Source organism: Salarias fasciatus, chromosome 11 (genome assembly GCF_902148845.1).
Source record: "Salarias fasciatus chromosome 11, fSalaFa1.1, whole genome shotgun sequence".
Lineage (NCBI taxonomy): Eukaryota > Metazoa > Chordata > Actinopteri > Blenniiformes > Blenniidae > Salarias > Salarias fasciatus.
This window is the reverse complement of record NC_043755.1, coordinates 12,710,858-12,737,582: the sequence shown is the minus strand read 5'-3', so window position 1 is coordinate 12,737,582 and position 26,725 is coordinate 12,710,858. Positions and strand designations below refer to the sequence as shown.

General features: G+C 43.6%; 2 protein-coding genes across 4 annotated transcripts in view; one reads left to right on the top strand and one right to left on the bottom strand.

Moving 5' to 3' along the window:
* Positions 1-2,541: 2,541 nt before the first annotated feature.
* Positions 2,542-8,803, top strand: LOC115396269 (protein lifeguard 1). The gene is made up of 10 exons (XM_030102042.1): positions 2,542-2,652; positions 2,953-3,118; positions 3,510-3,588; positions 4,028-4,081; positions 4,379-4,469; positions 4,636-4,673; positions 5,351-5,438; positions 7,418-7,507; positions 7,957-8,004; positions 8,574-8,803. The coding sequence occupies exons 1-10, from the start codon at positions 2,542-2,544 to the stop codon at positions 8,724-8,726; spliced, it is 918 nt and encodes a 305-aa protein (XP_029957902.1). The 3' UTR covers positions 8,727-8,803.
* Positions 8,804-9,597: 794 nt separating this feature from the next.
* Positions 9,598-26,725, bottom strand: part of ankib1b (ankyrin repeat and IBR domain containing 1b) — a 32,107-nt gene continuing 14,979 nt past the window's right edge. For all 3 annotated transcript variants that reach the window (XM_030102039.1, XM_030102040.1, XM_030102041.1), the window contains exons 12-20: positions 23,145-23,279; positions 22,560-22,646; positions 22,145-22,211; positions 21,195-21,340; positions 20,504-20,682; positions 20,269-20,320; positions 16,591-16,702; positions 14,029-14,072; positions 9,598-12,816 (exon numbers count right to left, since the gene is read on the bottom strand). In XM_030102039.1, the coding sequence (XP_029957899.1) occupies positions 11,893-12,816; positions 14,029-14,072; positions 16,591-16,702; positions 20,269-20,320; positions 20,504-20,682; positions 21,195-21,340; positions 22,145-22,211; positions 22,560-22,646; positions 23,145-23,279 (1,746 nt within the window). In that variant the 3' untranslated portion in view covers positions 9,598-11,892. The remainder of the gene's footprint in view (positions 12,817-14,028; positions 14,073-16,590; positions 16,703-20,268; positions 20,321-20,503; positions 20,683-21,194; positions 21,341-22,144; positions 22,212-22,559; positions 22,647-23,144; positions 23,280-26,725) is intronic.

Below are 26,725 nucleotides of genomic sequence, written 5' to 3'. Positions count from 1 at the left end.
TGTTGTGCCACCCATTCAAATCCGGCTGAGATCTGACGAATAGGTGAGAGCAAGCTCATCAGATTTGAGCAGGCAGTGTAAACCCAGCCTGTGTTGACTGACACACCAATCAGCGGAGAACAGAGTGAGAGTCTGTTGTTTGTTGCAGGAAATCTGTCTCTGCCTTCAATGTGACGCTCACCCCGCAGAGTCTTTATTTCCCTCTTGTTTTTGCCTTATTTCTTATTCATCGCTTCCAAACCTGAATTAAAAAAGCTCGCCGCCATTTGCGTTCGCAGCACTTTGAAAGAAACTAAAAAGATCACAGGCAGGTGAGGGAACTGAGGGATTTGATCCCATGGTTCAAGTTGAAGAGGCAGCTGGTTTAGGAGATCTCTCTGGAGGATTCGATGCTGCTGGTTGGGTGGGGAGGTGGCAGCCTGGGAAGGCAGAGCACCACAAGCAAATCACTGCAATTAGCAGAGCAAGCACAGGAGACTAGTGCCCCCCAGTGTTGACTTGTTGGAAAAAAAAAAAAAGTATGACCATGTTCCTGAGGAAAATCTGGTTTGAAACACATCAGGGAAAGAAAGAAGAAAAAAAATGATATTTCACCCATAAGTGGGAATACAGTTGACTCAAATGCATCTTGTACAGTTTTTATGTCTTTCAGAATGGAAGCCCCGGCCAAACGGCTGAGTGTCTGACGCGTTAGGACGCCAGCCTTCTGGGTTGTTTAGCTGGAATGCCATTGAGAGGTTAAGTATCTAATCGTTATGTATGTGATCACTTTAATAATCACATCAAAACACTTTCTGTCTGCTGTAATCAAATGTAATCAAGGCTAAGAAGAGGAAATTATGAGCCACTTGAGTGGTGTTTCTTTTTTTCTTTTTTCAAGTGAATGATTAATCCTGGACTGGTTTCTGAGTCATGGATGGCATCTTCTCTATAACCTTTTCAGTGACAGTTCTCCACAGGGAAGCAACACTACTAACCTACATTCCTCTGTACATCTCTAGTGACAATCTCTGTTGTATCCCTGTATTTTCAGTCATTACAGAACTTTAATGGAACCCATTAGAGGGACTATTGCTAATAATACGACAACGTGCACATATGCATAGTTCGATGTTTTGTGCTCATCATTGAATGTGGATACAAGGCTCTCTGCCACCTAAAGCGATGTTCCTCTTTAGATAAGTCTGAACGACAATCAGCTTCAACTTCCTCAACAAGTACCGCAGAGAGACGCGCTCATATTTGTTTAAATCGTCACCAGATAATTTGCGCGGCAAGGATGCAGTCAATGTTTAACCGAGGTGAAGCGCAAAGGTCACACGAAGCTTCATTGTCAATTGTCAATTTTCCGTTGTCGATGAAAGACAAAGGTAAAGACAAGATCTGGTCTGGTTTTGAAGATGACCTCATATAAAACGATCTGAATTCCTCATCGAGTGTAAGGAGGGATCCTTCCTCTCCCCGGCGCTGACGTCCCGTCACTGCAGGAACCAGCTGATAGCTGTTAGACTTTGCCCTGAAGGGGAACCACTGCTACAGGAAGAGCAGTGGAGTGAATTCCTGACTGCCACAGCAGAGGTAAGACACATTCTCATAAAACTGAGCCGCCTTTCAATGATTTATTTGACTCTGAGAGACGCTGGTCACTTGTTAAACACTCGTAAAGTCATTTCTGCTTCCTCGAAGAGTTGCGCTTTTATCACTTCTCCAAACTGATGTTGAAAGGCTGTGTGAGCGAATTGAAACAAAACCCCATTTTCAGCCTTCAACTAATAGTTTTATTCTTCTTTGAACATCACACGTTTTAGTTTGGGGAGTTGAATGAAAAAAAAAAAAGTTAAAAAGCGATTATTTTTAATCTGGTAAATAATTTATTACTGCCATGAGTGCAAAAGTCATGACTAATTACTGGCATTAGAGAAAGTGAATATTGTTATTCATTAAACCATGCAGGAATTAATGTGCTGTGCTGATGTGTTTTTTTTTTTTTTAAACGGTTGTATGTACCCTCTAATAACTTCTTATCTACAGTCATTGCAGTCTTTGCTGTATTGCTTTTTTTTCCTACATCACACAGCATTGATCACTGCGTAGCTAATTATGACTTTATCTCTCGAATGTTTGTACAAAGAGAAGGATCCTGAATGTCAATGTTTTGCTTCCGTGTCTTCAAATCATGTGAAATATGATCCATAAGTTTATTGTCTGCCTGTCCTTCAGTAATGCGTAAGAGTTTCCACTGACATCAATTACCTACGATCTATTCGGCTATTAAATATACATAGAGCTCTATTAAATTGCGGTTAAAGTCCATAATTATGGATGTTAGTCATGGGTGGCTCTGTGTTTGTGTGATGCATCATTTTGTAATTACCCGTTTATTTGTTCCAGTCTGACATTGCCCCGTTTGCCGATTTAACATCACCGACGAAAGCGCAGAAGGACACTTTTGTGCCTGAGCAGTGACCTCTGCTTAACTGATTTCTTCCCCTGTCACTACGTTTCCTCAGTCGATGAAAAGATCCGTGCATTTTTGTTAGAATGGACCAGACTAATGACGGCAGCAGCAGCGGCGGCGGATATGGACCTCACCCTCCTCCCTACAGCGCTCAAGACTATGCGCAGAATTCTCACACAGCGATGGGCCATCAGGTCAGCAGCACTTTTTTCAGCGTCAAAGAAAGATAGGAAGTGAGATACTGAGGCACTTTTTTCCCTTAAACTTTCATTTTGAATCGAACGTCTGAGTGTATTTCATGCTGGAATTACACACAATTAGTCTTTGATCATGGGATCACCAGAAAACCTTCACTAATGACGATGTCTGCACACGTTTTATTATTCAGAAATGACTCATTAAATTCTATTAATCCACTCCGAAAAACGGGGAAGAACCCCATTAAAACCAGTCATGATCAGAGGTCCTTTGAAACGTGTGCTTTTTTGATTGAGGTTGGGAATGGCGGCGTAGCGGTGGTCTCCACTGCTGCTACTTATGACAACATGGTTCATCCCGGGGGCCACACGGCGTTGGACGGCCGGCAGTACGGCGAGGCGCCGCCTGAGCACGCTCTCGACTCGGACATTGGCGTCTTCAGCGACCCCGCCATACGGAGAGGTGAGCGGGTGAAGAGGAGTCGGGAGAAGCAGAAATGAATGTTTTTGTTTTGGCACGATAGGGGACAGACGGGGATAAACAATATTTACACTCCCTCATTTGCTCCGCAGCGTTTTCTTAAAATTGATTCGAAATTGAAAATTGTTCCCTGATCTTTGCGGCACCCCGCCGCCCTTCTTCACCTCCCACACGGCACAAATCATTTTCAGATGAGAGGGTGAAACCCAGGGTTGGTAAAAACCGAAGCATTTTTTAAAATGCCGTGCAGCAAAAACAAGCCCACCTGCCTGTGTAAAAAATGTTGTTGTTATCGTCTGTCTCTCGCCCGTCTGTCTGCCTCCCCGCCCGTCTTACCGCAGTGTGACTGGATCCTTTTTATTTTCCCGCACAGGTTTTATCAGAAAAGTCTACTTGACCTTGATGATTCAGCTGCTGGTGACTGTCGGGCTCATCTGCGCTTTTCTTTACTGGTGAGGCGCCGTTACACAAGGGAATTCTTTCCAAAAAAAAAAAAGAGATAAATCCATGTCAGGCACCCATCCATCTATGCACCATTTAGAGCAGTCCGTCATCGAGTCAGGAGTCAGGAGGACTCTCGCTGGCCCTCACAGATCCAAGTGTACATCTAACACTGTTCAGATTCTTATACACTCGTGAAGTCCTACATGGTGGTGCACAGTAAAGGAGCGTTTCCTCCCTGTGTTTTGTATAATGGCGGTGGTGGATGGTTGCGTCAGTAATATCGTCCCATAAATTGTTTTTGAGTTCCCTTGTGCACAGTGCTCCGTCCTGAGTTAATATTTAACAAAATCATTCTGCTGTTTCTGTCAAATAAATGGAGGCTTTAATAACAACCCGCTTTTCTTTCTCTGTCTGTGTTTTGCTTCCTGTTTTCTTATCAAATAACAGGGACACCCTGAGGAATTGGACAATTGGAAACTACTGGTTCTCCTACTCGTTGATGTAAGCTTGAAGTCAGATTGCATGGGTGCACTGCACAGTCTTGTTTTTTTTTTTACAGATTTCCCGTTTGGTGAGTTGGCTAAATGAGAATGTTGCACACACAGAAATCCATCCGAGTAAATCAGAAACAGTCATTGCAGTCGGGATCCCCAATCCAAGAGAGTGCATGCAATACCGTGCATAAATAATGCATCCATGCGTTCAACATATTGAACGTGAAGCTTTTTTTTTCCCAGCCTCTGTTTATAGCCTGTTTCTTTGCTATTTAAGACACACTCTATATTCTGTGTGAAACAGGGTAGCAGTGCTTGTGCTCATCTTGGCCTTGTCCTGCTGTGGCAACCTCCGTCGTCGAGTCCCCATCAATTTTATCGCCCTGGGCCTGTTTGTGAGTAGAGGCAGTATCAGCCAGGCATCAAATTAAATCGCCATCACACCTGCTCTATTTCACAGTTTTTTGTCATGTATTTACTTTCCATTTGTCTCTCCGTTCCCCCCCCCTCCTCTCTCTCTCTCTCTCTCTCTCTCTCTCTCTCTCTCTCTCTCTCTCTCAGACGATCGTAGAGGGTCTGATGCTCGGCTCTGTGACAGTGTGAGTGTTTGTTTCCGAGGATGAGCCCCCCCTCTCTCACCTGACGCCAAATCATTTACACAATAATAATCCCCTCTGATCCATATCTGCTGGCCTGTTTGATGCTGTAGAAGGAGCCATCAGACCACATGAGATGTTATCGTTGGTGGTTTGCCAAATTAAAAAAAAAAGAAAGAAGAAGCATATGGAATCACATTTTCTGGGGTTTGTGCTGGAGATAAATGTGACGCATCACAAACAGTTCAAATCCAATTTCTCTCTACGCACAAGTTACCTTTCTTCCATCTGTGAGACATTTCTTTTTATAGCACCCTCATATCTGTCAGAAAAGGCATCAGTTGAACCCGGGATATCAATAAAACATAGAAATTATCATATTTATGGGCTATTGCTATAACTGAAACAGGAACTGATAGGAAATGAACGTCGGCGATGCATTATGCAGCTCACGTCCAGCGGGGGTCTCTGTCATTGCTCTTGTTGAGACACATAATACAGACTATTAAATGGAAAAAAAAAAAAACATTTTTTTTTTTTCTAAAAGAAAGTAATGTTCCTCTTTTTGGATGGGACAGAGCCCCGCTGTTCCTGTCTGCGATCTGCCAGCCGCCTAGTTAGAGATGATACGACGGGGCTCTCTCCCCCTCTCCACATCTGCTTGATATTTCTGTCTGCAGGTACTTTAATGCCGACGCAGTCTTGTGGGCGGTGGGAGCGACGGCGCTCGTGTCCTTCGCCTTGAGTCTGTTTGCCATGCAGTCAAAGGTAAGATCTGTCACACACTCTGAGCTCGGCTTGCAGTGCAGTGGGAAGTGAAATTTCATAAACTGCGGCGACTCCGGTTCCTGCAGCGTGTGGTGAGCGTCCGCACACCGAGCCGGGTCCCCTGTGCAGTGGCAGGGAACGTGTTCGGCCGAGATGCTGCGGTCAGTTTATTTACTTCCTCCCTCCCTCCCGCCGAGTTTTTTTTTTTTCCCCCCTTAATGTGCCAGCAAAGGTTTAAAACTCTGATGGCTTTGCTGCTCAGGCAAAACTGTGATTACTGCTGAGATCAGTGCATTTGTCAGTCAAGTTAATTCCTCATGTCCAGTGGTGACGCAGCATTAAACCTGAGTCGCTGCTGTCATCGCAGCTCAGCCAGACTCTCGCCACAGATCGAAAAGTAGTCCGGATGCTTTATTCATTTGTTGTCTCTCTTCTCTGATCACATCTGTTGAATTAAACATGTTACAAAACCTTAAAAGTATCCCCACGGGAACATGTGATGCTGCTTCACAAGACAGAAAAAAAAAGAAAAAGAATTTGTATTAGTAAAAAAAAGTAATAATAGTAATAATAATAATAATAATACCCCTAAAATACAAAAAGGTGAGAATGGAGCAGAGTGACCCTGAAGCAGCTCTGAAATTCTTTCTAAGGATATTTTTCTTTTTTGTCTTTGCCATTCAAGAAAAATACACGCATCCATAATACTGAAGCGTTTTCTTTTTTTTTTTTCGGAAATACATATTAAAAAGGTATTAGTGTGCATCATCTGTTGTTCAGCCTACTTGAATCTGTCAATGAGAGAAGATTCAAACTCCACTGCTTTGCGTTTCCCTGCCAGCCATAAGCAGCATCAATTATAATCCTTCTGTTTGGTTTATTCTCCGCTGACCTTTCCCGAAGAAGCTCCTCCGTTTAGTTCATATAAAGCAGCCCGTGTACGTGATAATACAGGTTTTAATAGCCAGAACCAGCGTGCACAAGTCAGGAGACCTTTTGAGAGTCACTTCATTGATGACTTGGCGTGCTGCTTCGATAAGTGGCTCATATTCAGAGCAGAAGTAATCACACAGTCAGCGGGGGTAATGCAAAAACAAGACAAGCGAAATAATTGACTGCCATGTTTAAGCTGCATTCAGAATCCCGTTTTAATTGTTCCTAAATGTAGTTTGGCATCTCACACCTTTTTGTGCCTTTTTTTTTTCCTGCTTGAAGGAGCTGCAGACATTTATTCTTTCTGCTTAGACCGGATAAAACAAGCAAGCAGGTGTCTAATGACGGCACTGAGAATATCTCTGGGCTTAAAAGCTTTCTGCTCATTATTCATCTGCAGCCAGACGGCACATGCATCAGGTTTAAATAGCCGGCGTACAGAGGGAAGCTGTGCTGTAAAAGTGACCTTACCCTCAGTTCATAATCCAGTTTTATCGGCCGAGCAAGTGGCCGCCACCTAAAACACTTTGAGTTCATTTTTACGACTTCACCTTCATCCTGCGGTCTGCCTCCGCCGATCGCTCTGGGGGTCACGCCGCGCGCGCTCGGCTCCTTCGTCTCTGTCGCCGTGACATAAATGTCACACGGACCACCTTGCGCGTCCGGCTCATAGCTCTTCGTGTTATGAGCGTTACTGATTCCCCGGCAGTCGCCGGCGTCTTTACGCTGTCAGTCTGAAAAGGGCAGGCAGGCCAAAAAGGCAGCTTCTCCACCTGTAACGCGGCCCCGCTGATGAATTATCCCGGATCATCATATCCCCGATTGTTTAGAGCCGCCCTGTGTGTTGAACTTCAGTACGTCTTCATGGTTTCGAAATCTGCAGCGCCTCGCGGCACAGCTGCAGTTCGGACGACCTTGAGCTTTTATGGCAGTGATGAGTGAAAATGAGAAATGTTCTGTCTACGGTTTTCTGTTTGAGAGGCTTGTCACACTCAGCGTCTCTTCCCCCCACCCCCACCCCTCTCTCTTTTTTTTTGTGACACCAGTGGGACTTCACTGCAGCGAGCGGGAGCCTGTGGGTGTTTGGCTGGACCCTCTTTTCATTTGCAATGCTTTGTGCAATTTTGCGATCACAGGTAAATCAAGGTGCTCAGTTTTACACGGGCAGATTTAGGAACGAGCCGCAGCATATACCACGCCGTAGCTTTTATCCCCAGAATGCACTGGCACTGACCTGTGTGCTGAGCAGACTGTAAAGAAGAGAGCGAGCTCACCGAGACCTTGCAGGAGTTACACTTATCGCGGGCCGATGCATATAAATGTACACCCAGGTTTACCGGGACGGCTGTTTGGGGTTTTTAAGTATGCAACAGGTGCTCGCAGAAATAAATTCAGACTTTACAGGATTATTTCAGTGCAGTGGAAGTGGAGGCGAGAGAAAATAAACGCATGCATTTTGTGCTGATTTTGTCACAGACGTGTTCTCGAGTGAATTGTTGAAAGAATACAGCATGTTGACGTCAAGCGAGCGATCTCCGTCGCTGCCAACGTGCCGTCACTGATTCCGTGACTCATTCCTTTGCAGTATGTTTACATCACATACGCCTGCCTGGGAACCTTGCTGTTTTCTTTGGTGAGTACGCGCAGACTTCCATGACACCAAAATTCACATTCCGGGACGCGCTCCGAATCAGAAACAGAATAAAAATGACCTTTCAAAAATGAAAGAAATCAACATCAAAGACTGCTTAATGTCAAGTGAGTGTTATGTGATGTAAGATTTGATCCCAGGGCCAGGCGGGCTGCCACTAGTGTTTGTCACAGCGGTTAGTGTAAAGAGAGAGACTCAGATGTCCTTGTGCCCTTTAATTTCAATTATGCACTGCTTAGCAGCAGTGGGCTTCATTTTCACAGCCACCTCTCTGTGTGCCTTTGGCATTAACAGCAAATGTTGTGACCCATCCCTTCAGCTGGTGGAACAAACTGCGGCTGCACACAGCTTAACGGGCTGTCAGCAGCAAGTCACAACTTATTTTCAGCCGCACAACTCCCAACTACCGCCATTATTTACACGGCCTGTTTATCTGCGCGGGCCCATCTCCGGATGTAGAGAACGGCGGCCGTGCTCGGCTCCAGGACCCGCTCGCTCCCTCCACACATCAGCGGCGTCCAGGCGCCTCATGTCGGTCTGTCTCTCTGCAGTACTTGGTGTTTGATACGCAGCTCATCCTCGGCGGGAAGCACAGGAACTTCGAACTTTCTCCCGAGGAGTACGTGTTCGCTGCACTCAGCCTGTATCTGGACGTCGTCTCGCTCTTCCTCCTGCTGCTGCAGCTCATCGGCCTCTGCCGCTGACACCCAGAGGCTGCAGAACAGTCCTCCCTCAAACACACACACACACTTGAGTTCATGGTGGGCTGTCCAGATGTCTGCTTTCATATTTAAGTGCGCACAGATGTCCGCAATGTTTTTTTTAAGATTCTCCTCTTATTATTAAACAGCAGTGGCAAATAACTGTACCTTGAACTTGTACTAAAACTGATATGCTACTTTTGCATTGCTGTAATTCAGCAGTATTTCATTTGACTTGTTCTTTCAGAAACATTGTACTCAGACTGTCGTCCAGTATTCACAATATAATCTATATTGCTCCATTCAAATTCATACAATTGAGTCTTTAGTGTTGAATCAGCATTTTAGTTACAAATGCTACAGAGGGAATGCCTATTTATATCAACACATTTACAGATGTGTCCTTTTATACACTTTGTCAGAGAAATGTGCCTTGAATGTAGATGTCTTAGAGAAGTACAGTTCAAAAACAACTAAGATGCTGGAGTAATTTGAGTAATACACTTTGTAGCTGTTTGATTTTTAATTACCGTAAGTGTGATGTAAAGACTGCAGCTGTACTGGAGAATACATTTTTGTTACACTTCTGAATCTTATTATTACTGTGTTTTTGTATGAGTGCAGCTGAACCACACAACAGTTCAAGAAAAAAAATAAAAATTTTTTTTCCAAATCTGGACCTTCATAAGTCTCAATTTAAAAAAAATTAAACTTGCAGGTAATCTCAGTGTGAGCAAATCCGCTAGTTTCTGATCACAAACTCGACGTTTTCCGAGTCCACAAAAACAGCTTTCAACGAGAAAACACAGCAGTACAACACAAAGTAAAACTCAGCACATACTTTATTGGCATCACACACCAAACATTTTTTTTTTGTTTGTTTCATAAAAAGAGGGAATGTATCAAGTATAGACTATGAAAGTGCAAATAGCATTTCAAGGATTAGTTGCTTTACAATAGAAAAATCTCAATGAGTTACAAAAACGTTATATGCCTTTTGAAAAGAAATCACCTGGACGTTAGAGGTGACATACAAAGTAGAAACTCCACTTAGACTTCAGACCCATTTCATGCACAACGTAGTGTTTGACTAAAAGGGCAACAGATGTTATCTCCTCTGATTAACACTCCTACATTAACCAAGTCCAATAAAGTTAGCTCTATGAACCATATGGCACTCACAGTTTCACAACTTCAAGACACTCTGCAAAGCGGCCGCTATCTTTAGATTTAATGTTGCTCTATAGAGGAAAAAAAAAAAGACGGCAAATCTTAGAGTTTGTAGCAGTGTCTGTTATTTCACGTGGGTTACTCAGCCTCATTATTCAAATGAATCAGAGGCTTTTTTTTTGTCTGTTTTCAAATAAATACCTTCTTTATATTGCAACTTTCCTCCATTTTTAGTGTCTTCATGTAAGATAGGTAAAACACATACAGCAGGTCGACTCATTCTGAAGTCAGTACAGTGATTTTAGTGTTGGAACCACAGGGAAACCCAGCCGTGTCATCACGCGGGCTCCAATAGAAGGTCTACCGCACAACAACCGGACAAGTGAGATATCTCTTCAAAAATACGTGGGGAGCAAGATTAGAAACTACGCCATGGTCTGTTGGACCCTATCTCACCAAATCATATAAAAGTCGGTGTTATTCGTTAACAAAATACCACAAGAAAAGCCTCATGCTACAGTTATTCTGATTGAGAAAATAACCCACTATAAAACACTATGTGAGAGAAAGAACTTTAAGGTAACAGGTGTTTTTTTTTTGTTTATACTTCACACTGTGTGTAATTAGCACTCAGTATAATATGTGGAAGAAAAAAAAAAAGGATTGAATGACGGTGATTGACAGGAAGGCACTGTATCTCTAACGGCGTAGAGAACCTCGTCTGAGAACACGGACTCCCCATGCGGCCGTGACGCAGCGACACATTCATGAACTCTCCATGTTCCCCCTGCGGTCCCGGACATCTGCAGAGATCTGAGAAGGCGGCGCTCATTAGTACACTTAAAACGGGACCCAGAGATAAATTACAGTGACTTGTGGCTTTGATTAATGAATTCACCCAAGTCTGAATATGATTGCCTGATTATCTCTTTCACTGGCCTTCCCTGCAGTGTATCAACAAAACTACCGGCTTGTTGCTCGCGCCGTCGCGCTCCACGTTCGGCACTCAAACGTTGGTTTAAGAGCGGCTACAATGGGGTTCGGTATACGCTGTCACAAAGGTGTGAACTGAATCACAGCGAGCAGCCCCTCTGGGCCTGTCAGCATTTGTTGTTTTCGAAGCTCTGAAGACCCTTCCGATTCAAAGCGTGTTAGGACCCAGCCTCTCAGATGAATAACCGTTGTCAAGTCCGTTTTGAAATGATTTTGAGCAAGCCACCTACTTTTCCTGTTGAATCATTAATCAGGGGGCTTTTTGGTTGAATGTGAATGTTTTGCAAATGACTTTTCTTTCTTTCTTTCTTTTTTTTTTTTTGAACGCCACACTACAGCTTTCAGTCAGTGAGATTTGAAAGAGTCGCTCAGCTGCAACCTCAAATGAAATATGGCTCTGGATTTTCACATTTCAGGTTTAGCTGAGTCGTTGATAAGTAGGCACAATTTGCTTTGAAGAATCCACTTGGTGACTGCAAACTGTGCTTCTGCTAATCAGTGTTTGGCACCTTTATATTGCAGGCAGATGTGGACAGGAGGGAGCACTGACTGTGTCCTGCAGCGTTTTCTGTCCTCTCTCTCTCATACCTGATTCACACTGATACAGTAGGCTTGCTCCAGTGAGGAGAAGAAAAAAACATGTTCAACGCTTTCCGAAAAAAAAAAAAAGCAAGTGGTTTGTAATTCATCAGTACAGGATGCGTTTTAGGAGACACTTCCTTGAAACGGGTAATTAAGTGTGATCTCTTTAGCTGGTGCTGTCTGTGCGGGGGGGGCTGGTTGTTGGGGCTCACGATACAGTCGGCGCGGGAGACTGACTGCACTGAAATTAGGAGTGGAAACTTTCTTCCTCACTATCCAGCCGAGCGTGTCTGAAACATTCCTCACCCTGTATACATTCCACCTCAGCGGCTACAACACTTTTCCCTCATCTCGGTTTAGTTTGCAAACCGAAGTGTTTCTTTTGGCCTTCTGAACAAGCGCCCTCCTGTCTCGGCCAATCAGATCACACCAAGTGCACTTGTTCTTCCCACTCGGAGGAGCTGGTGCTGGGCAGCTGGTCGGACACGGAGTCGCATCGCGGACTGTCGTCCTGGCAGACCTTTGACCCCCTCCGCTCGGCGAGCTCGCCGCTCGTGTCGAGGTTTGCCGTGTAAGGCAGCGGCGCGGCGTCCAGCCCCACCAGGTCTAACTGAGTCGGCCTCTCGGCGACGGCGCACTCCTTCTCCTCCATGTCACTCCGTCTCTGAGGGCAGAAACCCGCGTCTGCCATCACCTCCTGAGGTTTCCTGCTCTCCGGCGGGACGGCGACCCCGCCCTTCCCGTCGTCTTGCAGGCCGCCCCCCTCGCCGGCGGGGAGCGAGCACAGGTTTGAGTCGGTGTCCGAGGAGGTCGGGGGGACGAGGGTGATGCCTTGGGGATTCATGTCGTGGAACCAGGCCATGATGTTGCCCAGCAGGTTAGCGTTGGCCGCTAGCGTGGAGGACGAGGATGGGTCGTGGCTGCCGCAGGTGGCGGAGTCTGTCGTGTCGGTGGAGGACGAGAAAAGGCCTGTTGAGGAGGTGCTGCCGCCTGAAGCCAAAGGTATGGGCACGGGAGCGCCGAACGCCCGGTGGCGGCCGTCGGAGTGCTGCACAGAGATGGACACACTCGTCGTAGCGGAGTACTGGCTGCTGATGTTCCCGAGTCTTGCCAGGTTGTCTCCCAGCTCCAGCAGTTCGGAGCTGCTGAGCGAGGCTCGGGGGCGGACCTCCAAACCCGGAGCGGTCTGCTCCAGCCTCGACGGCAGGGAAGTGCCGATGGCGCCGAGGGACGCCTCGTTGGCAAGAAGCTCGTGACTGGGCCCGCTCCCCGCCATCCCCGAGTCTTGCAGCGACAGCTGAATAGCCAGGAGGATGTTCGGGTCGTCGTCATCCAAGGAGCCGAGACCCTGTGAGACAGACAGCGTGTCACGGAGGTACAGAACAGCGGTTTCAGAGTCGGAGTTCAGGTGCGACCACCGTTCCACAAAGAATGGAAAAGGCAGAAACTGCAGATGTAGGCGAGGTAAGACAAGGAAAATGTCAGCCACTGACATCTTGACACAAACTCCTGCAAGCAATGACGGGTATTTTACAGTTGTGTTGCTGTTTGCTCCCAGCAACTTTTTGAGGTTTTACATTTTAAAGAGTCCCAAACGGTAAAGGGATAAGACAGGTGATATTTTATTCTTTTGTTAACAAGTATGTCAGCGGCGTCTCAGCACGCGTCCCGAGCCACTCTGTAACTGTCAGCCTCAAGCCCATTCATAATGAACGCCTCCTAAAAGGACAACAAAAATCCTAAAAGAGCTGCGTCCTGTAGGTTCCAAGCTAATGCTGCTCAAAACAAAGTAGGCAGTTAACTTTCAGGGGATTATTTTCAGCTGCAGATTCAAAGTGCTGGTGAGCATGTCTGGCCTCAGAACAGTGTTTTAGGATGAAGATTAGCATCATGTGGCTCCACATGACCGGAGGCTGGATTCTGGATTTCACAGCTGGGAGATTTGGACAATATCAATTACCACAATGTTTTTGATGAAATTCTTTCACCATAGTTTATTTTAGATTTTAAACATTTATTTAAAAACGAACAAATCTTATTGTGCTTAGTAATCACTGTTACATTTCAAGCAATATTTAATGATAAAATTGAGCCAGTTCAACAAAATCCAATTCACGTTGCATTGTATTAACACATTATTTTCATCTATTTATCACCATATTGCAGAAATGACTAATGGATAATAATTGTGCTGTAATGGGTGGAGGGAAAAAGCCAAACTACCATGGCATGTTAAGTGTAGAAATTACATAACGTATTACTTGTAATTATTGTTTAACTTTTTCATACAATTAATAGAATGCAACATTTTAAATCAAAGTGGGATTGCATCATTATTTTTTCCCAAATTTCTCCAAATTACCTTCAGAGAAGACCCACACAGTGCAGAGCTAGCCGAGCTGCAGAGCAGCATCATTAGTTTCAAACCACAGCCTTATCGAGCCATAATACTTTTAGAAAAACCTCTCGCTACCAGATCAATGCTGTACTTTTCTGATACTGTCTGAGAAGTTTCAAAGCCTGAGAGCCTTGAGTTACAATGAGATGGCTGTGAACTCACCATCAAAGGACCCTGCCGGCGTCCACCTCCGGCGTCTTGTGTGTCTTTGCAGGAAGAAAGAGATCACAGGAGAGAACTGAGTCATTAAAACATTGTATGAAAAGCAGTTTGGGCCCAATGCTAATCATCACGTTTACTAAAATCACCATCAGTTGAGTAAATGCTGCAAAATGGATAATAGCAACTTAGCAGAAAGTGCACCTTCAGCATTCCCAAGGAAAATTCATTAATTCTGTATCTTCTCCAGAAATCAATTAATCCTTCTTGGCACAACGGAGCCTATTAGCTGGCCTCAAAACTGCATGTTTCATCTATCTTTTACTGCACGCAGCCAAAGACAAAGCACCACTGTGATGGACAGTACTGATGGATTACTAATATTGGTTTATTGAACTTTAGCAGTTTTGATTTCCCAGTGTTTTAACCCTAATTTACATTCTGTTAAAAAGAAATGCATCAAAATTTAGGAAAGGTCAGTACATCGATGTAGTGGACATTTTACTGTTTGGCCGCTTCGAGTCTTATCTATCAACACGGCGCCAGGAGGGAGGCGCATGATTGGTCCTGCAGAGTGGTAATGAATCCACTTCCACACCCGGAGCAATAAAGAACAATCCTCAGCTACAAGATGAGCAATAAGACCTGCAACAGATGGTGCCTACTGAAACACGGTGAGATCTCAAATCGTCTTAGAAAGAACAAACCTGAAAGGAGGCATGACAAACTGACCGTGGGCAAAGTGAACAGAACTGCTGATTCAAAGGTAAGAGGTGATCACACCAGCTGCTTCGCGTTTTTGTGTTTACGCTTTGGTTTTGCAATCATTGGACACGACATTGCTTTTCTGTCTAACTTTACGGTTTAGTAAGCTCAGCATTTTGCAGTGCTGTTGGTCATATACATCACATAGCCAGTTAATCTCTCCCTCACGTTTGCTGATAGTAATCTTTGATCCTAGTCCTCTGTAGCTTCCTCTAGCTGTACTGGCAACCTCCAGCAGCTTCCAAGGCAAGTGAGAGATATAATGTGACCGGCGGGTCCTGGGTCAGCCCGGGCCGATCCTGGTTCGCCTCTAATGGAAGGCGAACAGGTGGGAGTCCTCATCAGATACTCGTCTAAATGTGGAGGTGTAGCGGCTCCACTCTAAATCCCTCCTGCATGGCTGAGGTCCTCTCGCTGTCAGAAAGAGTGAGGCCCGCCACCCTTCGGAGAAAACTCATTTCAGCCACTTCTATCCGCGATCTCATTCCTTCAATCACGACCCAAGTTCACGACCATGGGTGAGGGTGAGGATGTCGCCCGACTGGTAAACAGAGAGCTTTGCTGTACAGCTCAGCTCTCTTTTCACTTCAACAATCGACCACAGCGTCTGCATTACTGTGGCCGCTTGTCCAAATCTGCGGCGGGAGTCACAATCCCTGCTCCCGTCACCCGTGAACAAGACTCTGAAAACTTCCGCACTGCCCCGTTCTTGAGAGGTCAAACCGTCATTAACTAGCTCAAGTAAGTTTTCAAATGCTCCATATATATTTAGCCGGGTTGAGTTTAGGTGAGGAAAGTCCACAGTCGTCAGCATTTGGTCTTTTCACTGAGTTTTTTTCCCCAAAGCTTTGAGGTGCCGTTGGACTCATTATCCTGCTGCAGTGTGTTCCCTTCTGTAGAAAGATGCAGACCGGAGGGCGAAGGATGCCAATAAAGAATAGAGAGCTACTTTCTCTTGAGTCACAGGGCAGCTGATTCAGTGCGGGTCCTATACTGTAGCAAAACTCCTGGAGACCTGCAAACTCCCAGCACCATGTTTCACTGTGGGTTTGCCACACTGCAGTCTCACTCTGTTGCAGTCGTAAACCTCTGACTTGGCTTGGCCTCCCTTCCCCTCCTGAGAAGTGGTCTGGAGATGTCTGCGACAACAGCTAGATAGTTTTATTATGACAGCACTTCTGCTGTTTAGTCTTATATTCTTTATTCAGCAAATTCTGCATCTGCGACAAATTCCCTGGGCTCTCAGTGAACAAAGCATGCTGTGTTGATGCAGTGATGGTGTGATCACTTCTAATCTGCTTTTGGTAGAAGCGATCTAGTTTTCAGTGCTTTGAAGTGCTATGTGCTTGCCCCCTCATGAAATCAGCAGTCTAGTCATGATTTGAAGCTGCGTAAATCCCTTTTTGCTTTGAATAATAATCTGGCTTCTGACACTGGTTTCTCCCTGTCACAATGGAACTTTGCAAGTCATGTCCTGAGAGTAGATTCACTTGAATAAACATGATTAGTAGATTAAATCAATTCAAGTGCCAGCTGAATGCTGCTTTAATTGAGGATGGAGAAAAGAGTCAACCTGGCTGAATAGCTCCACTAATTTGACAGCTGATTTCAAAGTGGCAATCAAATTAGGAATTAAAATTTAGAATGGCTTCATCCAGATATGGCAGGTTTTATCTAAGTTTATCAATAATGTAGCTGTACATCGAAATTCTTTCTTTATAAAGGCTATGCATTTCAGTCCAATTACCAGGAAAACCGAAATCTGTGAGGGAAAGTCGGAGGAGTTCATATCTGCTGTACCTAAAGTGCTGTCGCTGAGCTCGTCAGGATCGGGCGTGTTGCTCCGGAGACTGGACATGTCGCCTCGCCTCCGCTGCCTGTGCCGCCGTCTGTACTGGAACTCCGCGTACTCCTTAAAACGAGCAAAACATAGTTCGGTTATTGTGTTTAAAAAAAAAAAAAAACATTGGTTTTTGGTCTAAATATAGACCATAACTTCAATCCTTGTGTTTCAGGGATCAGATAAGCCAGAAAACACACTCAGTGGTAGGAAACAACAAACTAACAGGAGGATTGACATTGACATGTTTAAAAATACTTGGCATTTATTCCTTATGAGCATTATGAATGAAAAAAATGTTAAGACCAGGTTTAGTTCTGACGAGCATGAAATAATGCGGCGCTCGAAAAGCCACGTCACAAAACCAAAAGTTCTTTGTAGTGGAGGAAGTGAAAAAAAATGTAATCCATTTTCTTAATGTGACTAACAGAGAGAGAGAGTGAGTGTGTAACTTACTACTTTGGAAATGTTCCCTCTGGGGAGTCTGATGTAGAATTCATTAATATAATTTGTGTGTTAAACAACGAATCTAGTAAAATTACAAAACAAGTGTGTCAAATGTGTCAGAACATCTCTAATTATGGGAATATCAGCGGAGATCAGTGTGTAACGCATTAATTTTACACTGACAAAAAAGATTGCCAATGCTGTGGCATTCAATTTGCATTCACAGTCTCAACAGTGAACCACAAAATGGAAAAACTAATCTGTTATCCTCACGAGTCCAAACTGTTCTGCCTTTTTATTTTTTTTTATTTTTGGAGAACAGATTTCCAGAAAGTCATTCACAGTATCAGGGTTCTGAAAAATGAGACGGTACTGGTGATGTTTATGTTCAATAAGAATTTAAATGTAACCGTTAACCCTTGTGATTGACTGATGAAAGCCAGACTGACTGGATAAAGTTAACACATGAGAAATATTTCACAGAATCAAGAAATGACTGACTGATATTCTTCAATCAATCATCTCATTCATTTGCAAAAGTCACTGAGTCACATTCATTTATAATCAAAGTCTGCCGTCCAAACTCTTCTTTCATGTTTCCAGCGCACTAAAAATAACCTTCTATCAAGTCATTGTAAGAAGCATGGAGCGGACCATCTGTAGCTGTGCCTGTGAGGCAGTGTCATCCCGCTTTGATTATTATTATTATGGTGTTCCCATTAACCAGTGCAGCTGAGGAACGCGGGCTCTTAATTAGGGGACATTTTTAAAGACTTGGTGTTCAAGCATCTGGTGGCAGTATTTAGCATGAACTTCGAAGATATACGTGCTCAAAAGTTATTGTTGACAACAACAACAACAGAGAACGGTGGGATTGTTTGTTATTCTAATCCAGTATGAGAACAAAGGGCGGAGGTGAGATCAGTGTCTGGCCTGTGTTTACATTGATAATTTGTCCTTTTGAAGGGAAGCCGGTTTTTGTAGCCTCACTTATTCTTTTCTTGCCTTATAAACCTGCAGGTGCTTCAGCTGGCTTGTGTACTGCATTTCTCTTAGGGATCGTTAACCGTACAGCACAGCACAGATACACATTAAGGTCTGACAGTTATGCAGTAGTCAGCACGAGAGGCGCACTTTAGTTACTTTAATTCAGTGGAACTGTTCACAAAACTTTTATTCTAAGGTGGAGAGGCAGAGAGGAGAGATGTGAAGCCAAAGTTCTGAATATATCGAGTGTGTCAGACTCATTTCATTTCAGGGGACACATTCAGCACAGACTGCATCAAGCTAAAAATGATAGCGAGCCTAACTGCAAAGAATTCTACAAATGTTTACCCTTTACGAAACAAACCGAAATGTATTATTAAAATTAGGTGTAATCTAAAATTCCACCAGCCACATCGCTTCTTTTCACATTAATGATTTCAAAAGCCAGGCACTCCCTTGGCCAAACGATTTCTGCAGTTCATGGGAACTGCAATTTCGCCAATAATCCCTTCAATTTCATGACGACGGGCAATGCTGTCATCTGCTGGTCAGCTCTCACTCACAGTAATTTGGTCCTTTTTTGCCGATGAAAAAGGCAAATGATTTGCAAGATATAAAACAATGGGAAAAAAACTCATCTTCATCCTCTTGCACACAAACAAGCAACCAAGGTAGGTTTCCTGCCTATTAATAATTCATAAATACACTCGCATTTCAAATTAAGCGGAGTCAATATGCGGGATCCTGGATTGGATGTCAGATATCTGTGTATCAGCGGCTGTTTACTCAGTAAACCTTAAGTAAACATGCGTCACTGCACGGTGCAAAGCAGGCAGCGGGGGAGGAGCAGGTTTCAAAACTTGTTTATCACCCAAGCAGACAGGGTTGATCTTCTCATTTGTTTCCCTAATTGACCTTTTTCACAGCAGACATTTTGACTTGTCACAGCGGGGAAAGTGCAGAGGTATTAACGACGGCTACATCCCACTTAGGAGAGGTCCTGCTTTTGTGCATGCTGGTTCACCGACATGGCTGCCTGGGACACTTAATGGGAGCGAGCAATCATTAAGGCCCGCTTTCCCCGCTGTTCACAAATCAAAATGTCTGCAGTGGAGAAAGGTCTGCGTGGAGATGCTGTGAATTGCACGAGTTAAAAAGATGTGCAAGAAATCCCGCGAGGCTCATTCCCGATTTAAAATCAGCATCTTGGTGTCATGTTTTTAAACAGCTGTGTGAAGCTGAGAAGTGACTGGTGCTTTTCAGCAGGAAAAACCTGCATATTTAAAGAACTGCCACAACCCATTGACTTATGCGACATTTTTAAGAGCGTGCATCAGGCCGAGCTGAGAGAGGAGGCAGGTCAATAATCAAACCATTATGTGGCCGACAGTTTTATGACTGTAAGCGTTAACTGCAAACACCTGTTACTAATGTGCAATGATCGGGAGTAACCTATTTAGGTGTTTGCCAGAGAACTGTGCTTTTAGTCATTCCGAACGGGTTCACAGGGGAACACTGAACCATCTGGCTCGCTCCACTGTGTTGAATAACACAGAGATCTTCAGGTCAACACGGTCTGTCAGTGTTGTTCCACAATGAAATTCGAACCAGCAACGTCAAGAAAATGTCTAAAAACATATTGACTTCATGTAAAGATATATGGTGAGATATCACATTTTAAGGCTGTAAAGACATGATTTAAGTTTGTGTGATTAAACCCATTTCTGTGTTACCTGTCTTACTGCGTTTAAACAGGGGTTTTCAAAGGATAGAAAAATGGCCCACACAACAAGAGCTTCTCCTCCTTTTAACCTCGTACAGCCCCCTATTGACTATCAGAGCACACTGATGAACACCAAAATATGAATGTGATCGCTTCTGAGCATGGCAAGTTTAACGTAACTTCAACTTCTGCATTAGCTCATCATCAGATGTGACCGATACTTTTTGTAGCTGTTAAAAGGTTTTGCCCCTTTATATCCAGTAACTCGCTCTCTACACTGTTGTGATCCCAACTGCCTGTGAGCAAAACGTTAGTGTACAGGAGCAGTCATCATGCGACAAACACAGATTTAAAAAGAATTATCTCAGCAATAAAAAGCAGAATGTCAAAACTTGCATAATTTGCAAGTTTATGAGTTCAGCAGGTATTCTTCTAGCTCTACACAATTCACTGGAAACTATGGGAGGTTTTGTTCCGTTACCTCAGGTGATGCAAAGCCTAAGTACTCCCAGTCCCACGATCCTCCAGCAAAACTGCAAGTCAGCAAGAGGGACAAAAAAAATCTTTGTATGACATTGTGATTAATAGATGAAAGTGTATCATTAATTAGTCACACCTGATCACTTCAAAGGTTAGACATTTTACACACGGAGCAGAGGTTTCTGTCCGAAACAGATTACAGGTTAACGCTCAGCAGCTTCCCGTCTGTGTCTCACCTGCGCCTGGGGGCCTCGGGAGAGTCGTTGGGAGCCACTCCTCGGGCGACCGAGGCCAGGAACTCCTGTCTTTTCTGCTGAACCAGGCACGCTGCACGGATGATCTTGTGGCGCGGCGTTCGCAGGTAAGGCCTGTTAACCTTTTGCGCCAAGTCCTCGGTCACCATCTCCAAATCCGTCTGACGATTAAAAGAAAGCTGGCTCAGAGAGGTTTTTTTTTTTTTTTTAATCAGAAACTTTGTGAGAGTAAAATGAGGGTATGATTACACGATTTAAATTTTTTAAAAGGGCTCACTAAACTTTCTGTTCACGCGGGAGTTTTCAAGGATAGAGAGACATTAAAAGTGGCCCTACAAGTGAACTATTTTTGAGGAACTGTTTATGTTTCTCCTTCACGTTGCATTAATTTTACAAGCCTTTAGGAAGCCCTATGGGAGCCTTGCTCATTTATTTTAAAGTGTCTGAAAGACGGCAATATAAAACACAGCGTGAAAGTACATTTTGTACTTATACTGGCAATCATTAAGAATTGGGCAATGGATGTTTAAATAAAAGCCGAGATGTGCAGATATAAGTGAGGCAGATCGTGAAGATCATGAGGTAGAAAGCTTTAGTCCCACATCACTAATGGCCCATATAAGACTGACTGCTGTGAACATTTGTCTTTCTTCTCAATAAGTAGGCCTGAAACCTGCATAAGTTCGTAGATCTCTTTCTTTGTGCTTTTAGGCTCCAGGAAGAACCCGTAAGGATAAGAGCACTTGAGGATGCGGCGAGTCTTTAGTAGTTCTAGAACGGCGTCTTCAATGAACGTAGTGTCAGGCGAGCCTCCTTCTCCTGTGAGAGAGAGAAGAAGAAGAATACTGTCAGAAAAACCTAAAATGATCCCTTTGCTTCTTTAAATGACTAACCTTATTCCAGCCTAAATTACCTGGAGCGCTGAATGAAGGCTTTTGTTTCAAAAGCAGGAAAAAAGCAGCTCCAATGTGTGAAATATAATAAATTCCTGATGTTTTCAGTTACTTTTTCGATGTGAAGAATGATGGGAAGAGATGTCAAACAGCCTCTTGAGAATTATATCTAAGTTTCACTCAAGTGCATTCTAACACAGTGTCATTTAAACGTTTTGAATAAATAGAAATTTTCTTTAAAAATTTAGGTTGTGATATGTACTCAACATTGATTTAGAGATGATTACTGTAGCATAAACCAGTTTAAACTGACAGAATTCAAGGGTGAACTACTCAAGCTTTGGGCTGAATCAAACCCATGACAGCCGAGTTTACCATTTCCATCAATGGGAGCCAAAATAAGTACCACCACTGCAATAGAGATCTAGTTAAATTTCAGCTGTTGCCTATCAGAACAGAAACTGGTGATGCTGAACAGACTGTAATTGCCTGTACAGATTGGAGTTTTAAAGGGCTCGAGACAAGGCTTATTCACAAAGCCGCGCTTTCTTGTTACTTAGAAGTGCCTGGTGAGTAATAACTCGACCCACTGTTGTTAATACATTATTAAAACACCTTGGTGTTTTCTCCCTCCTGCCTACTTCTCAAAGCTCAATATCAGAGGACTAGATTAAGATGCGTCTAAATGTGTAATAAAGATCGACACTGTTATGGCAGACTGCACACTCACTTCCACTCAGGGCCCGACTAAGCTGCTCCATCTTCTCTTTGGCTGTTTTTAACAGGCGCTGCTCCAGCTATTGTGAGGGAGATAGAAGCCGTTAGGTTTTACTGTTTACTGGAAACTCATTCTGAGGACCCGACCCAACCAAACAATGGAGAGACATCCGCAATACGAGATTACATAAATTAGCGAAGGTGAGAGCTGCACACTTTTTCTTTTCTTCACAAGGCTTTGTGCAGAATGCAGTCGGACTGCATTTTCATTTCATCATTATGAATTCCACTGCACCAGGCAGTACGTCCACCGGTGAGGACATGTAGCGGCTTTCTGCTCTGGTGCAGGGCGCCGACTGGCCGCATCCACTGCATTTGTGCGCTATGCAAAGCAGACATCATTGGAAGGCAAAGCCAGGCCGGTTTACCTGATAGCTGTGCTCATGGTTCTTGAAGCGTGTGTAGTAGTGCATGAAACGGTCGAGTTCCTGAAAACTCTTGTGCTTCTTCTCTGCCTGCGAAAGCGTGATGAGACACCAGTCACAGTCAATAATCTCTCGGCATGTTGTTCGCTCTCAGACACAAACTGTAAATAATGTGGTCGTGAGAAGCCAAACTAAGCAGAGCCACCAGTCCAGGCCTTAATTGTGATAAGAGGAAATGATGACCAAGTATGAACGGTTCTGTAGCCAGGAAGGGTGTACTATGGCTGGCCTAAGACTTTTTTTTTGTGCATGTTTTCTTTTATTTTGGTACATGCAGACACTTATGCTCTTATCGGCCGTTTGTATACATTTTCTCGCGGGAGATCACTGGAATATTTTCACATCAGAGGAACAAAAGGAGACACTGCAGTATATTTACTGTGTTCACCATAAAAAAGGATACTCCCTTAGTAACACCAGCCATAACTCAAGGCTGTCATATTTTATAAAGGATACAGTTAACCGTGCTGGAAATATCAAAAAAGATGAAAATATAATAGCGCAGTGTGCCCGTGTGCGTGCGTCTACCTCTTCAGTCATCTCCTTCGACTGCTCCTCGACCTGCTGGATGACCTCGTAGCGCGTGCAGCGATAGTAGCCCCCCGTCGACGAGCTGTGCTTTTTCCACTCCTCCAGACAGATCCAGCAGAAGTCGTACTTACACTGCGGGAACGGGGGGGAAAGGCAAAGACTCGATTAATTCTGCTCTCGTCAGACACCATTTAAAGGAAGAAAAAAAGAGGATGACCAATTGTTCACATGAGTCCAGGTGTGCCAGTGAACTTTAGCCATGGCACACTGAAGAAACACTGGAAACGTTGAAACCGTCCCCTCTTTCACACAAACATTTCGGCTGTTTATTTGCACCTGATTACTGCCATCCAATGTTTATATAGTGACATTTCCAAAGTGATTTTATTCAACTCGTCCAACGATCTGGTGTGAGCCCAACATGATAGAAAAGTTGCTGCAACGTGCCTTGGAGGAAAGTGTGTGGGATTTCAGTGGATCTATTTGCAGAAACTCATTTGGTATTCAAAACAGAGTTAAGTCAGGGGGGGTCAGTCTATGTGAAATCTGAACAGACCTCCTGCTTCCATCCTGCTTTTCTTATTTTAATTTTCAGCCAGCTTTGACTTGGATTGTTTGCGTCTTTAGACATGCGGGTCACAAAACAATCCGTGATCATCTGAACCATGTAACATGCTGGGAATTCAAAAGTACACTTTTTGACAAGTGCTGTGTGAATTTAAATCAAGGCCACTTTTTTCCTTTTTTATACACCTGTCATATCTCCAACAACAAAGAGCTTACAGAAATAACAATTTCCACACTTGGTACATTGATGTTATATGCATGAAATATGAAGCAAATCCAAGTTCAGAAGATTTACTGATCTAATATATGGACCCTCTGCAGTGAATAATCACATAAGAATAAGAACTGCTGTATTTATGATAGTTTGTAATAAACAAGTACTTTGTATCTAGATGACAAATAGTTAATTTCTATTAGGGTACACCACACTGTGGCCCAGAACAAACTAGAGAACCACATGTCACATTTCTGTGATATTTTTAAGACAAACACCTATAAGAGGAAGAAAATTCAACTTGGCTGCAATCTGTAACAATCCTCAATGACAATTAGCTTTAGAAACATGCTTTGCGCTATGTAACAAAATTCTGATTAGGTGAGAGGAACATCTTTAAAAAGGTAATCTCAACAAGACTGACTCATGCTACTTATCAATGTTTTTCTTTCAGAGATGGCAATTCAGAAGAGACTTGGCATCTGTTTGAACCTCTGAGTAAATCCTCGAAGCCGCTGCCACTAGAAGGCACTCAGACTACATCTGTGATCGGCAAGTTCCACCGGGCATCCAGAACAACAAAACACTACAGCCTCTCCAATCTGCAGACTATTTGGGATGTAAGTGATTTCTCTCTCCGAGACACGAGCACTTCTGTGGGTGACAAGTTAGCCAGAGCAAAAAAAAAAAAAAAAAAAAAAAAAAAAAAGAAAGAAAGGAAAACAGCTGAGACCAATGTTGTCCTGGAAACACAATGCTTACACAACGCTTACATGACACCCGAGAAGAATCAATACCGAGCAAACGCTGAACCCAGCAGAGGTATGAATGGAAGGAGAGTCAAACAAAGAAAACATCATGTGAAACAGAGAAACTCAAGATTAAAAGTGTGCGGAGCCAGGCCAGAGAGAGGAAAATGGCAATGAAAAGACAAAGGCTCCTTAGTAACACTGACTCCTGTGTTTCCAGGCAACAGGGGTGAAGCCATTTCTTAACATGTAATAACAGGTCAAGAGGCTGAGCCCTCCTTGGCCTCTCGGCTTGTGAGAGCTGCTCCATTCCTCCCAAACCAATCTCCATCTATAGTCAGCCTCTTTAACCAGCAGAGACGGTGGCACCGCTGTCACCAGGACAAAAAGATCCAGGCTGCATGTCTGGATCGTGCTCCTTTTCATGCTCAGCCCTCCAGCAACCGCGGTGCTAACAGAGACACAGGTGGGCAACGTGACAGTGTCTATTTAACCGTCTCAACTCTCTACCTCCACCAGAGAGTCTCTCTTTTTTTCCTTTTTCATCAGTCACCTCTGGTCCACTAAGACAGAAAGCACACACACACACACACACACACACACACACACACACACACGCACACACACACACACACATCGCAGGACTGAGTAGCTTTGAAGCTTTCTGATGGATAATTTCTGAATATGACAGTAAGTGTCTCTCCAGCTTCTGCCTTTGACAGGGGTCACCACAGCAAGTCACACCAACATGCAGCATAGGTCTGGCCAGTTTTTACACCGTACAACTATTCCTGCCGCAGTGTGAATTCAAACTCTGCTCCAGGCCTAAGCTTAACTTGACACACAACACTTGACGATAACGCTGACTGCAGGAAATCAAAGGCTTAGCAACCAATGCTCTCAAAAAAGCCATAACAACTTATGTAAGAACTAAAGAAGAAGAAAATGTTATAACTGCAGCCAACAATGTAATGACACATACATTTTTTCTTTTGCAGTTTGCTTATCAAAATGGCATAGTCGACATAGTCTTTCATAGAGGAAACGTGTTGTGAAGCAATATCTCTCTCAGTTAAGGTTGTAATTAATTTAAATGTATTAAATTGTTTTAATATTGCATTGTTGGCTTTTTAACACTCAAATATACAAAATTGTGACATTTTTAGCAGTTATTACATTATGGGATGATTATTACGTTGAATATGCTGTTGAATATTATAATAACTTTTGTTTTGGGTTTTTTTTTTCTCATGTGTCGCAGTTCCAATGAGCAGCATTTTTTTTTTTTTCAAAGTGGAGCGATTTGTTTACTTTGATATTTTGCGGGGTGGTTTTCTTGATTTTGGTGCCTGATTTCATCCTTGTGGAAATCAGGTATAAAAAATAATTAGAGCCTGTCAGTCAACTGAATTGTTTAATTTACTTCATCTTAAAACTGGATGAATTTATTGCCGTTAGTCAGACTTTTCTTCTATCACTACATTTCTGTAATTTAGAATTTGCAGGTGCTGAATGCAGAGTGCTTGGAAACAGTTTCTCACAGTTCACTGTGTCTCTTTGCAATATGGATCCTGTGCATGCTGATAAATTTGTAAGCTATTCTGCAGGTTAAAAACAGAAACTATGAACTTCTCCCAGGATCCCTTCGCTATGAAGACTTAACTTCCAAATATCAAGGTGCTGGGTGACAACAGAGAAAAGATTAAAAGTATCTTGTCTGATCTCGCTGCACTCAGAAAATGGATGGCAATCTGCCCAATAGATTATGAAATATCAAACCTGACATTTTGGCTTGAGCTCAGTGCGAGAGGAAGGCTTCAGGAAAATCTAAAAATGGACCAGTCTGGTGTTTGAGGAGCACATGTGTGCTTGATTAATTTGGCTGTCAGATTCTGATATTTCTTCACACATTCTTACTCAGTGAAAACTTTATTCTCAGTTGAACTGCCTGTTTCCACGAGCCTCTCTTGGTTTCACCGCCACTGCTGTTAGCCAAATGTGTAAACTTTTCCCAGGAGTCTTTTGCATCCTTGACACATATAAATGGT

Excerpts from the sequence above, each read along its gene's own strand:
- LOC115396269 (XM_030102042.1), top strand. The coding sequence starts at position 2,542 with ATGGACCAGACTAATGACGGCAGCAGCAGCGGCGGCGGATATGGACCT. Across the intron at positions 4,470-4,635 it reads TTATCGCCCTGGGCCTGTTT|ACGATCGTAGAGGGTCTGAT; the intron begins GTGAGTAGAGGC and ends TCTCTCTCTCAG. Across the intron at positions 5,439-7,417 it reads TGTTTGCCATGCAGTCAAAG|TGGGACTTCACTGCAGCGAG; the intron begins GTAAGATCTGTC and ends TTGTGACACCAG.